The following is a 14,721-nucleotide window of genomic DNA, read 5'->3' on the forward strand; positions in this document are numbered from 1 at the left end:
AAATACGATTCCTTAGGGTAGAAATTATCCACCATGTGAAGTCTTTCTATCTCCCATTTTGAATCCACTTGATGTGGCTTATTTTACCGTTCCAATGGTCATCTGCATGTTGAGGCGTTTACTAATGCAAATTGGGCAGGGTCACCTTCTGATAGACGTTCAACAACTGGTTACTGTACTTTTGTTGGTGGCAATCTAGTTACCTGGAAGAGTAAAAAGCAGACTGTGGTAGCTAGGTCTAGTGCGGAAGCAGAATATTGTGCTATGGCTCATACTACATGTGAGGTTGTTTGGCTGAGATCATTTCTTGAGGAGTTGGGATTTCAGGTGCAATTGCCCATTCCTATGTACTGTGACAATCAGGCGGTGATACATATTGCCTCGAATCCGATGTTTCATGAGAGAACCAAGCATATGGAGGTAGATTGTCACATTGTGCGCGAGAAGATTGACAGTGGTGTGTTAGCTACTCCATTTGTGTCTACCGGTGCCCAGTTGGCCGATATCTTCACCAAATCATTGTTCAAACCACGTTTAAAGTTGTTATGTAACAAGCTGGGACTTTGTGATATTTATTTTCCAGCTTGAGGGGGAGTGTTAGAATAGTTTAGTCCCACATTGGGTAGTCATGTTTTGTAATGGGTTTCGACATAACATAAATAAAGCTATTTATGTGTTAGGGTTAATTGAACACCTTAAACACTTCTCTCTTTCTCTAAACAACAATACCCAAAGGCTTGTCCAGACGAAAGATTCAGATTTCCCATGGATTGGAGATGGTTCATGGATTGGAGATGGTTCCAGATACACCATGCATTCCAAGATTATCACCCGAGACTGGTCCGTCTTGCCAAACATGATTAACGCTTGTAGTGTTTTTGGGAAGCTCAATGGTTGCGAATATAACCATCTTGTTGTCCAAAAACATGGCTGACAAATCTGAGACAGGGAAAGCCAGATTCCCCTCTCGTAGCTGGGTACCATAGCTAGCTATCGACTGGTGACGTGAAGACTGCAACGGTTCCATCTGGCTTTGGGTATGCTACGATGGCTTGAGTTCCAATCATGCCTTACGAGGTGGGATTGATTCCCCATGCAACCCACGTCGATGAAGACTTGGCTGTGTCGGTAAGCGATGTGGAGAGTGGATGAGGAAGGGGTGTAAGTCCAGTGGAAGAACGAATCAAGATTTGGAAGATCAGTACACGAGGTGAAGTCTTGTTTATCTGGGAACACAACGACGGAACACGATGAACCAACGGTAACCGAAAGAGCGAGGGACGGAGCCGAAAAGAAACTGATGATCAGGAGACAAAACAGAAACACCAGATTCTGTGTTGGCATTGACGTTCGGCCTGCGATCGAAGAATTATGATGGGGTTCGGGTGGTTTAGTGTTGGAGAACAGAAGAAAAGATGAGGTGAAAAGGCTGCGGCAGAAGTAAGGAGAAGCTAGAGAGCGTGAATTTTGTAAATGACGGTGAAAAATCAGGGCATTTGTGGTGTTGTTAATGATGCTTCTCTAAAATTTAAAAATTAAAGGTTTTTTTTCTTGATAAGTTTTAAAAATTAAAGTTTACTACGGAAAGGTTGGTGAGTTTTGGGCCGAGGCCAATCCCGGTCCGGCCTTGATGACCATGACCTTTAATTTGGAGGTCAATTTGGAGGTCACTAAAAAGATCATCTTACAAAAAAAATTTGTGTTTATTGAATATCATTATCTATACGAATGGTTGAAATTTAGTAGCACAATACGGTCGACGGTTTACTTAGAGAATTATACTTGTCACCTAGAAAGGTCATCCAGTAGTCATGAGACTACCTATATTTGATTAGTCTTTTTCCTTTTGTTTTCTTTTCTTTTTTAAAATGGGTGACCATATCAAAGAGCTCTACAAGTGAACGATTTGTATCATGATATTGAGCTTAGAGTAAAACTAGCAATAACAAATCTATCACAAGCTGCTTTGTCAATGTCTGATTTTATAGTATTGACGAACAATGCTGCTTTCGGTGCAAGAGATGCTCACCCGTAGGGCCCGGCTTGCTTCCCACTCGAAAAAGTGCTCACTAGCTAGGCAGACTAGTAAGGCCCTGAACGACGAATGGCCCGGGTTATTAATATCGTAACAAATACGTTTATATTGCGATTTAGTGACCCCAGCAATGGAAGAGACTTCAGGAGTACATATGTGGAATTGAACACTAGGACAGAGTCAGTGAGACAAAGGGAGTCAAAAGTGCAGTCCATCCAAACTCTCGCCAATACCCCATATGATCGAGAAAAGAGTTTCACCAGGTTTCATTCTATTTGTTGAGAAACATCGGAACTCCTTTGTCAAAAACATGAAGGATCACGTCTACATAGCGATACCAATAACTTTGCATGATTGTTTCATTCTCTTTTCTCTTGAGCCTCAAAGTGTGACGGGTCACTGCTCCACCCACTCAGGGTAGACGAGCCTTGACTGGGCATTTGGGCAAGTATTGATGAAACAATGACAAAGGAAAAACTTCTCCCATTGCATCAACATTAACTGGTGTAGGATTAGATCCAGGATTCAAGTCAAATGGACCTTCCCTCTCATCTTATGGTGAGGCAAGGATTACTATCATATAGAACATATATTGCACTTTCATGTTCATGTGTGAAGGTGGACAGCTTGTGCCCTTAGACACTTTAAGAAATCTTTGCTGACTGAATAAAGAGCTTGTTACAGTCGGAAATTTCTAGGTGATCAAGGGGAGAAAGTGAAAACTTTGAGAAAGATGTACATAATAACACAGCTTGCTTTCTGAAAACCAGCTTCACAATCTTGTAAGCATATATATGCTTTCTAAGATCACACATAATAACACAGGTTGCTATGTCAAATGTTCGCCTTGTAGGGAAATGCAAATGGACTGCATTACTAGTTAACTATAGGACTCTTTGGTTCAATTATAGGACTCACCATTGGAGAGGGGTGAGTCCTATTATCCATCCAACGAACTTTTAACCCCTTTTTCATACTAAAATAACTATCCATCCCACCATTGGACTTGCTCTAATGAATTAATAAGTTTGTTTCCAATGTTTGAATCTTAAATTTTCTTTCTACTCCCTTTCTCTGTTCTTCAAAACTTACTCCAAAAGATGTAGAACAGCTAGTTAATACTCCATATTTGATGACATGCACGGACAGATTTTAACCAAAAGGAAACAACGAACTTGCATTTATTTTGATGTCCAAGCTCTTAAAGATTGTTATTCCTTCTGTTGGTTGGTTGATTCTAGCAGATTTCCTTTAATCAGGATATTTTGAAAAATAAAAGAAGAGAGTCCAATTTAAGCACATAGTTAGCTTAAAGCAGTTTCCTAATTCGAAAATGCAATGTTTGTTTTGCATCAGATCTGGTAAGGAATTTGACATCGCGGCTCAGCAAGTGGCAGCTTCAAATCCACTTCTTAAGGATGCATTTATTGAGGCATTGCAACAATCTGAGCAAAAGGCCGTGAAAACTGAAAGCCTCATTTCGGAAAGGCAGGGTACAGACTCCATCAAAATGGCTTTCAGTGATAGTGTTACTGAGGATTAACTATTCCAAGGATTGCTCCTTGGCGTGGGGACTTAACCAGTGCCAACTTATCTGACAAATTGATTACTGATAACGGCAAAGAAGTTTGTGGTAATTTGAACCAATTTAAGTTGATCTCACATTACACAAGTACAAGTCTTTGCCTCCAAATTCCATTTCATGTTTGAGCAGTGTTTTACAAACAACAGATTGTTGTGATTTTTCGCGAAAACCCCATGCAGTGGAAACACAAGCAACAAAATTAAGCGCACGTAAAGAAATATAAAGTAGGTGAACACAGATAAATTATGTGTTTCGGCCCCTCTGCCTACTCCATGGACAAGAGGAATTCCACTACATTATTTGAGTTCCAGAGATGAGAAATATAAAATTCACCAAGCCCTCACTCACCAACATGTTTTTATCTCTCTCTAACTCTCATAATATAGTTTCCCTCTTGCTCTCTCTTTTCTCTCTCCAACCCTTACTGATTATGGAGTAACTCTTAGCTACAATGATAACTCCCACCACCTTAGCTAAAATCAGACAAGTTGCTTTCAGCAAAATTGTGTATCTCAGACACACGCAAAATACTTACCAAGCACCCCCTCAATAAATTATCACACGTGGATGAAGCCCAACATAAATTTCAGTTCCTATATATAATTGGAGCGGTTTTGGGAGACACCTATAAAAACATCTAAAAAAACATCTCATAGTTTTCAATCAAATTTTGATGATTTAAGCCGCTCAATGAGATCAGAATGTAATTTTAAGGGTACCCGTGAGAAATCAGAAAAAAAATGATCGGAAAGGGTTTGAGCAATTTTTAGCTCAGATTTGATAAACAATTCAATTAAAAACTGTTCAAAACAAGCACTTCCTGGTCATATTTTTTGCTAATTTCTCGAGGACACCCTTAAAATCACATTCTGCATATATTGAATGATTCGGATCATAAAAATTTGATTGAGAACTATGAAATTGAGATTTGAAATTTTTTTTGAGATTTTTTTTAGGTGTTCCTGAAACCACCCCGATATATAATAGTCAACAAGCTAGCTTTTGCTCTTTCTTCCCCCCCACCCCAAATAAAATTAAAAAACTAACAACGTGTCTCTTGGGTTATTTCTGGTCAATTACTCCAAATAACTCAAGATGAGTTTGACTCTTAGCAGGTTGTGTTAGTTTTTTCCCATTAGTGTGGCCCACTAGTCTTTACGTTTTGTGCATGTGAGACTTCTCTATCAGATAAGCCAATGAAATGATATGGTTCATTACGATAACTAATTAGAATTACAGAAGAAGGAAAATTCTTGATAATAAAAGAGACCTTGATGGACTAGGTGTCTTTTAATAATTATCTCTAAGGTCCTCTTCTCTTCCCTATTAAAATGTAGAATATCCACCCCTTATGGTTTTTCCATCAATTAAAGTACTGGGGTATTCTAGAAAAGTAGAGACAGAGAGAATAAGGTGAGCCAAGAATTAATGTGTTTCTAATTAAGGGGTTTGTTCTCTCTAATCTCGATGGCCAACAAAGGTACATCAATTTATTGTTCTTGAGATATGTTGAATTCAAAATTTTTGTTATATCTGTTTTCCGCATAATAGATTAAATACAGATATAGATTTACAGGTTGGCCTCAATATATACACAAGCAATGGAAATTTCCTGAATTTAAGCGTCCGGCCATCGATAAGTGAGATGGGCTGTAACTTCAAGAGGGAAAAAAAAAAAAAAAAACCTGATTTGGGGAGTTAACATAAACACCGACAAAAAGCAAAGCATGGGAAAGGACATTTCTGAATCTTTTACCAGAAGAGAGAAAATATCTCAAGGTTTACCAAAATCTGCAGAGAGGAGAGAGAGAATATATGTGCAACACCCTAAGTCTTGAATGCAAAATTGATCTCTCACCGACCCCGTGTATTCTTTTCCACATCCTTCTCTATTTTAACACCTACTAGCGGGGTCCATCCCATTGTTGTGAACTCCATACGGTACCGGCCCGTATTAATCATAAAGAGAGATGCTACATACATTACAATCTATCCACTACACCATTCACTACATTTTTTATGAGGCTAACCCCGGCTCCCAAAAAAATACAGAAAAATGTCCATAAATTTTAGAATAATATTTTATGGGACCCTGTAAAAAATCAGCTCCAAAGAATATCGGTAAGTATTATTTCTTGATTTGTAGGGGCGAATCAAGAAATAATACAGTTTCGCGCGCCTACGAATCAAGAAATAATACTTACCGATATTTGTTGGAGTTGATTTTTTACAGGGTCTCATAATATATTATTTTAAAATTTATGAATATTTTTCTGTATTTTTTTGGGACCCAATGTGAGCCCTACAAAACATGTAATGGACGATATAGTGGTTGGATGTAGTGTACCTAGACTTATTGAATCATAAAACGGTACACATAATTGATCTTTCGTACCGGCTAAAATATCGGCCTATACCGGCTGATACAGGGTGTGACGCCCCACCCTGAGAATTTCAGGTAATGGTCAACCGGCCTAAGGGTGGTTGGAACCTATGCAGAGGCTATCTAACCGGTGACCAGAGAGGCCAGCCAGGGGTGGTCCCACATTGCTTGGTAAAGTGTAAGTTGTAAGTTATAAATAATAAATCGTCATCCTACTTTGTACAAGGTTTTTTAAAAAACTGAGAGGACATCAAAACCCATTGAACTCCTTGGAGTAATCCAGGGATAGGACCTCATTGGGAAGTCTAATTGAGTTTGGTGTTCAAAACAATATTGTACAGTGCGGGAGCGAGTCATTACACATGGCGTACTGGTTTATATCAACTTATACTAGGCTTGTATCGGGATCTCAGCCAACACAAATACTAGTATTTTTTTTTCTTTGATAAAAAGGCAAGAATTTTAAGATATTTTGAACAAAATTTGGAGTCCATTTTATATTAATCATGTTATTTAGTTATTAGACCTAGTATTAAGGTGAGCCAAGATGTTAAGAATTAATTTTATTTCTCTATCTTAAGTTTCAAAATTATACATAAGTATATAAAAAATATCTAAAAATATATATTGCGATAAATTCGAAATGGTATGAAGATACAAACAAGTACTAGTCCAATAAATAAAAAAGGTTCGCTGAGAGTTCATCCGTCTCATTTGGCCGCTCTCTGTCTAATAATTAATAATTGAATGGACGTTGTGAAAGCAAATGGGAGACCACTAAGGTCCAGTGGAAACAGTCCCACAAGACTTTTCATCATAGACAAATATGTGGTTACCGAGAACTTGAAAAGGATAATAATTGATTTCCTTGAGCGTGAAATGTCTACAATTTCCCAAGGCAAATTGGGTTAGTGTCCAGTCCAGTTTATTTCCCTCTAGTCCGGTCTAATTTTGGGTCATTGTGGGCCTCCCGGGCCCATAACAACAATCGAAAACATTCATGTTGTAGAGCTCGTCAAGTATGTCATTCACGCAAAAAATTAGTTTGATTGAACATCGATAGGTACATAAACAAAACAGATTTGTATAAGACAAATGCAATGATAAAAATAAATTGAAACTCATAATTGCCTTTTTTTTGTACAAATATATTTCGATCATGTACCTATTGATATTCAATCAAGCTAATTTTTGGAATGGATTCCATACTCGACAAACTCTACAAAATGAACGTTTCTAATCGCTCCCGGGCCCACAATAGCCCAAAACTGGACCGGACTTGAGGGTAATAAAACTGGCCTGGACACTAATTAACCCAAGCAAATTAACCAACTCACAATGGCTCCGTTTTTCTTGAATTTGACTTTTTTGTTTGATTGAAGTTAGATTTTTAGGATGGATCATTGCCCTCGGCAAGAAAAGTCTAAAAAATAAATTAAAACAAAAAGCAAAAAGATATACACTAAAGAAGAGAGTAAATACCAAATAAAGGATATATCTTTATGTAGTGTCATTTTATATAATAAAAAAATTAAGCTACGGTCCGTATTTTTATACTTTTTTTTTTATAACTCTCGTTGAGTTGAATGATTAATTCAAAAATACAAAATAAAAATGTTGGGACAATGGACATGTAGTTCTATGTGCGTGATGTGTGTTCATACCTTGAAGGTGGTCGGTCCTCTTCAATAAAACGAAATCAGTCTGTGTAGTGAAATATGGACCACTAATTGTGAGATGATAAGGGGTTCAGTCTAATACTCGGCATTATGGTTAGTTTCTCGTGGTTAATTAATTTTTCTTTTAGCTTTTATGGAAAGTTATAAAAATATCAACCAAAGTTTGAATTAATTTTTTCGAATTTGCAAAAACAAGGAGAGACTATCCATTTAATATAAGACATAGGCTCTAAAATAAAATAAAATAAAAAACAAACAAACAACGTGTCTCTTGGGTTATTTCTAATCAAATTCTGCAAATTCCTGGCCTCAATATAAACAAGCCTTATATAGCAATTTCCTGAATTTTGATTGACTTCAAAAGAAAAAAAACCTGATTCGTTATATGGCAATTTCCTGAATCCATAACTCGGTACTGATGCACATTCTTAAATCCGGAACATCCAAAAGTAGGGTGAGATTGTCCGCTGCTCCACGCTACTATATTTTACTCATAGCAGCCCTCCGCTTCCATAAGCCTTATTTAGCAATTTCCTGAATTTTGATTTACGAGTTGTTTGGCTAAATAAGCTAAATGGCTTATTTTTTTGTCCTTATTGAATTTTTTTTCACATTTGTTAGTTTTTTGTCAATTTTTTGGGGATTATTGTTTCTTCATAACGAGAGGAATTTAAAAAGTAAAAAATTACAATTGAAATCGATTTTTTTTTATGAAGACGAAAAAATTAGTTTATTGACTAATTTTTGTCTTTATTCAAAAAAATTAGGTTTCGATCGTAATTTTTTACTTTTTAGATTCCTCTCGTCATAACGAAGCAATAATCCCAAAAAAATTGATGAAAAACTAACAAATGTAAAAAAAATTTAAATAAGGACAAAAAATTAAATTAGTTAGCTTATTTAACCGAACAATCCGTCTCATTTTCCAACTCTCTGTCTTATCATTAATAGAGGAATCAACATTACATGTGCGAAGAAATACACAGAAGACTTTTCATCATAGACTTTTCAACACTTGAACAATATTCCATATAGCTATCAAATTCAGGTCTCACCTGAATAAACTAAGAACATAGTACTGGTTTTCCCTCACCATCCCCTTTCTCTTCAAATCACAAGCTACTCACACCGTAAACCAAAGAAAAACAGAAAAAACAAAATGGCAGAGGCTGCTGTGTTCCATCTTCTATCCAACTTCGCACCCTTTCTCCAAGAAGAGAGGAACTTGTTGAGCGGAGTACGGGAAGACATCGAATACATAAGAGACGAATTCGAGCGCATGACACATTTCCTCAGAGTTGCTGATGCAACAGAAGATAGAGACCCGAAAATCAAAATATGGGTGAAGCAAGTTCGAGAAGCTGCATATGACACGGCAGATGCTCTTGACACGTACATGCTTCGCCTCAAATCTAGACATCATCAGAGCACCAAAATCCGCACGTTCATACATAAGGTTTCCTTTTTTGTTAAGACTTTAAAAGCTCGCCACCAAATTGCTTCTGAAGTAAAAGGAATTAAGTCAAGAATCATCAATATTTCTGAGGGACATCAACGTTATAGTGACATATATGGCAAAATAGTGCAAGGCTCAAGCTCTACTCCTTCAGACATTGCATGGTATGATTGTCGAGGAGATGCCCTTCTACTCCAAGATGCTGACCTTGTGGGCATTGACAAGCCCAAATCACAGTTGATTCAGTGGCTAGTGGATGAGCATCCTCGACTCAAGGTGCTTTCTGTAGCAGGAATGGGCGGATTGGGCAAAACTACCCTTACGAAAAAGGTCTACGACGATGCAATAGTGAAGAGGCACTTCCAGAACCATGCTTGGATCACCGTTTCTGAATCATTCAAGGTCGAAGAGCTTTTAAAGGACTTGATTCAAGTTCTCTTTGAAGACGTCAGACAACCACTCCCACACGGAGTGAACAGTATGGATGCAAACAGCTTGAAAGGTATAATTAATGCCTTTTTGCAGCAAAAGAGGTATGTGCTTGTTTTTGATGATGTATGGGGTATTCATGCATGGCAAGGTTTAAGAATCGTACTTCCTGAAAGTAATTGCGGCAGTCGAGTAATTCTGACAACAAGAAATGTAGATTTAGCATCTTTTGCTAGTGAAGAATATCATGGCATTGTGTATAATCTCGAGCCCTTGCCTCCCAAAGAGTCATGGGCCTTGTTCTGCTCAAAGACATTCAAGGAGAACTCTTGTCCTTCATATTTGGAAGATCTTTCTAAAAAAATCTTGGGAAAATGTGAGGGTTTACCACTTGCAATAGTTGCAATTAGTGGTCTGTTATCTACAAAGGAGAAGAGTGTGGGTGCGTGGGAGAGGATTTACCGTGGTCTTGGTGCAGAACTAGAAGGAAATGACAAACTCATGAGCATGACAAAGATATTGTCCCTCAGTTACTTTGATTTGCCTTACTATCTTAAGATATGTTTCTTGTACTTCAGTATTTTTCCAGAAGATTGTCTCATTGATCGCTTTAGATTAATTCGGCTGTGGATGGCGGAAGGATTTATAGAAGTGAAAGAAGGAATGACAATAGAAGAAGTTGCTATGGACTACCTCAATGAGCTAATGAACAGAAGTTTAGTTCAAGTGACACACGTCGCGATAGATGGAAGGTTCGAAGCTTATCGGATCCATGACCTTTGGCGTGAAATGATAATTGCGAAGTCGAGAGAGCAAAACATTGTCACAATAGCACGTGAGAGAGGCAGAGCATGGCCGGGGACATTGCGACGTCTCTCGATCCACCATAATTTGGAAGATGTTCAGCAGAGTATTTGTTTCACTCGCCTTCGTTCTTTACTTGTGTTCAGCGCAATAGATTCAGTGTCCATTTTGTCACAGGTTGCATCCTTAGGCAAGGGTGTAAGGCTACTAACGGTGTTAGACTTGAGAGGAGCACTACTGGAAACATTTCCGCATGAAGTTGTGAACCTTCTCAATCTTACTTATCTAAGTTTGAGAGCAACCAATGTAAAAATGATCCCGAAATCGATCGGAAAGCTCAAGAAGCTAGAAACATTGGATTTGAAAGAAACAAATGTCACCGAGTTGCCTGATGAGATCTCGAAGCTCAAACATCTTCGCCATCTCATATTGTATCGCTACAACTACTATCGTCCTGATGGTACAATTGGTTTCAAAGCCCCAGCTAGAATAGGAAATTTGTTATACTTGCAGAGACTATGTGGTATTGAAGCAAACCAAGGGAGTAATAGTGGCATTGTGATAAGGGAGGTAGGGAAGCTAACTCAACTGAGGAGATTGCTCATTGTAAGGCTACAGAAGGAAGATGGGATGGTGCTATGTTCATCCTTTGAGAAGCTAAACAACCTTCGCTCGTTGACCGTTGCGGCGATAGAAGAAGATGAGATTATTGATTTAAATTATTTGTCTTCGCCGCCTCGACTTCTTCAAACACTATCTCTAAGAGGACGTTTGGAGAAGATACCACACTGGATACTATCTCTTCACAACCTGAAAAGATTACAGTTAGGGTGGAGTAAGTTAAAAGATGTTGATTCACTGCAATCCCTTCAGGATTTGCCCAATTTGCTTCACCTTGAACTTACATCGGCATATGAAGGAGATGGATTATTTTTCAAGGCTGGTGGGTTTCAAAAGCTTGAACACTTGTGGTTAGTTAGCTTAGTAGGATTGAAATGGGTGAGCATCGAGTCTAACCCGATGCCTCTTCTTAAAGAGCTACATCTCCAAGATTGTAAATTGATGTTGGAGTTGCCCTCGGGTGTTGAACATTTGGCCAACCTTAATTATCTTGAATTGAATGGTATGTCTGAAAAATTAATTTTGAGCTTGAATAGAGACTTACAAGGCAGGGACTATTGGAAAATAGCACGCGTCCTTAATGTTTGGGTTGGGGACTCCAAATCTGGTAAATGGACCGGTCATTATCTATGATACGGTCGAACGGGAGGGGATGAGGATCTTTGAGATTGGTTTATCCCCGCTATTAATATGCCCTTTTTCCCTCACATTTTTTTGGCGTTTTTGTGAGCTTGAAGGCTTGTTTGTGTAATCATGATCGATGTGTATTAGATACTTCTTTTGTGTACCTTTTTGTCTTCAATTAATTACTTTATCAAGAATCTCATATTTGATGTGTAATCAGCTTGATAGACTTTAGAACTTCTAAGCATGTCTTAGGTTTATCGGTTTGGAACAAACTTGATTTAAAGATTAGGTGAAGTTAAACACATCTCTAGAGGAACCTAGCTAATTTCCCTTGGTGCTGATTAAAAATATTTGATATGTTAATTCCCCTTGGTAATGTTATGAACTCTATGACAGTTAATTTTTTTTTTTTTCACCACTTTTCTACGTATGCAAAATGCAGTTACTTTTTTTTGTATAAAATCTTTTTTCAGTAATTTTTACTTTTTGTTTAGTTTTCGTCGTAATTTTGGAGGTTAATATGTCCTTCGTTTCGATGAGATGAATCACAAAAAAAAATAAAAATATGTGAACGTACCGATGTTTAAAAATGTTTATATAATACGAAACTTTAAAAAAAGAAAAGAAAAAGAGACAACTGCTTCATACTTTTTGGTCTTTAGTGAAATTTTTTATGCTTGGTCATAATTTTTACTTTTTTTGGTCATAAGACTTGTTTTTACGACACTGATCAGGCCGTTATGACTTCCAAGTACCGTAACAAATTCAGCCCATTCTCGCTCCGATCACTTCAGCTTTACACCGCAAAATAACTATTCTCTTCTTCAGCTTAACAAGAAGAGGAGAGATTAATTATTCACTGTCACATGGTATTGCTCCTTCCCTTCAGCAGAAGTTAGTCGGTGGGTGGAGTGATTTTTCAGTGCTCTCTAGAGTACCAAGGGGCGGTGCTCCAATGTCCTTCTCTGTAACACATAGATGTGGATTCCAACACAAAACATGTTGCTCCCATGGCAATGTGCGGTGAAAATAAAAATTCTAGAACACGACGTGGCAGTACTCCAGGCAATGACGGAGCTACTTGTGGGCGTATGGGAGCCATGGCCCCCTTGTTGTTTCGCATTTTTTTTTAAAATTTTAATATTAATATTAGTTTATTTTTTATTTGGTAAGAATTATATTTTGTATTGGGTGTTATTTAGATATTTAAATGCTTAAGAATATGTTCATTTTGGGTCCCAAAACCCAATTATCTCTCTCCTCACGGTCTCTCATAAATTTCTTCTTCAATTATTAATCTCATTTCTCTTTTTATCTTTCCCCACTGATTATCCAAAAATCCTTCCTCAAAATCTAAGCCAAACAAATTATTAGATTTTCAAATCTTGAAATTTCAAAATCTTATTTTTCATAGTCCTGTCACCGCGTTTACGAAATTCTAGCTCCAGGAGCATGATTATTTAAGTGTAGGGAGTGTGTGTTACTCAAACACAATTAGGCAGAGCCCACAACCGTTGTGAGAGAGAACAAATGCCTTGGCCTGGACTGAAAATCTTCTAAGGAGATAGAGAATGAAATGACTTCAATTTCCCAAAGCAAATCAACCACCCACCCACTCACAAGTCACAACTAGATGTACTTCTTTGCGCGTGCTGTGTGTTCACGCCCCTTGTAGGGTGGTTAATCAAGTCTGTCCAGTGAATAATCTATTTTAATTATTTTTGGCAATAATTGGTCTGGTGGAGATGGTACGGACTAACTTTTTTTTCTGGCAAAAATAATCTATTTGAATTATTTTGTTGTTCTTATTAAAAAAAATCGCATTCGTTAGTTTTTCGTCAATTTTTTTTTGAATTATTTCTTTGTCATGATGGGAAGAATCTAAAAAGTAAAAAATGAACATTAAAATCTAATTTTTTTTAAATAAAGAAAAAAATAAATGCCTAATTGGCTTTTTTTTTTTTTATTTAAAAATTAGATTTTGGCTGTAATTTTTAGACTTTTAGATTTCTTTCGTTATGACGAAGTAATATTTTACAAAAAAATTGACGAAAAACTAACGAATGCGAACTTTTTTGTATAAGGAATTGGGGATTTGCGAAATGTTATGGTTGAGACATCTTTTACATGATTTGGGGTATCCATCAAGACGTACAACCGATTCAATTGCATTGTGACAACAAGGCTGTGTGTGATATCGCTCACAATCCTATTCAGCCTAACAGAAAAAAGTTGGAAGCAAAGATCACATAATTGCCCCAAATTTGATCAGAGGATCAGCTGGCGGACGTCCTTACCAAACCAGTTTCGAATAAGTTGTTTTCAAAATTTGTAGACAAGTTGGGCATGCATGATATTTATGCACCAACTTGAGAGGGAGTGTTGCAATAATTATGTAATGGGGAGTTAGGGTCTAGTCTTGCTTACCTTATTTAGCTTCCTGTAATTGGATTGTAATTAGGTTTACCATAAGTAGGCTATTATGGCTGTATATATATATATATATGCCTTGTTAAAGCATCCAACTCCAAACTAATTGGCAAGGAGTGAAGAGGTCGCTCAGACTCATATACTAGTTTTAGAGAAGATAATTAATCGATGTGGGACAAATTTCAACACTCCCCCACATGTGAGACTCCCGACTTGAGCATGGAGAGGTAAACAAATGATACATAACACTTGGATCACAACAAACAACAGTGCACTTAAGTCACAAATAATGGGGAACAAGTTCTCTAAAATTCTAAATCTGATGGTGAGTTATTCTCGTGGGTAGTGAAAAATTTTCTTTTAGCTTTTGGTTAAACAAATTTAATGATTTAATATTAATAAAAATATGAAAAACATGGATCAAATATGGGGAAAAAATTTAAAAAGACACGACAAATGATAAAAACTATTCCCTTAAATGAAGACAAGTAGGCTCTAATATAAACAATCATACAAAACCACAAACTGTGACTCTTGGGTAATTTCAAATCATTTACTGGATCCATGACCTTTGGCATGAAATGATAATTGTGAAGTCGAGAGAGCAAAACAATGTCACAATAGCAAGTGAAACAGGTAGAGCGTGACCTGAGAAATTGCGACGTCTCTCGG

The 14,721-nt window shown here is 37.3% G+C and overlaps 1 protein-coding gene across 1 annotated transcript; it reads left to right on the plus strand.

The window, feature by feature from the left end:
• The first annotated feature begins 8,687 nt into the window (after positions 1-8,687).
• LOC131318206 (disease resistance protein RPM1-like) lies at positions 8,688-11,703 on the plus strand. The gene has a single exon (XM_058348038.1). It carries the CDS (start codon positions 8,842-8,844, stop codon positions 11,623-11,625), a length of 2,784 nt encoding a protein of 927 aa, XP_058204021.1. The 5' UTR covers positions 8,688-8,841; the 3' UTR covers positions 11,626-11,703.
• Positions 11,704-14,721: the final 3,018 nt, after the last annotated feature.

Source organism: Rhododendron vialii, chromosome 2a (assembly GCF_030253575.1).
Source record: "Rhododendron vialii isolate Sample 1 chromosome 2a, ASM3025357v1".
Classification (NCBI taxonomy): Eukaryota; Viridiplantae; Streptophyta; class Magnoliopsida; order Ericales; family Ericaceae; genus Rhododendron; species Rhododendron vialii.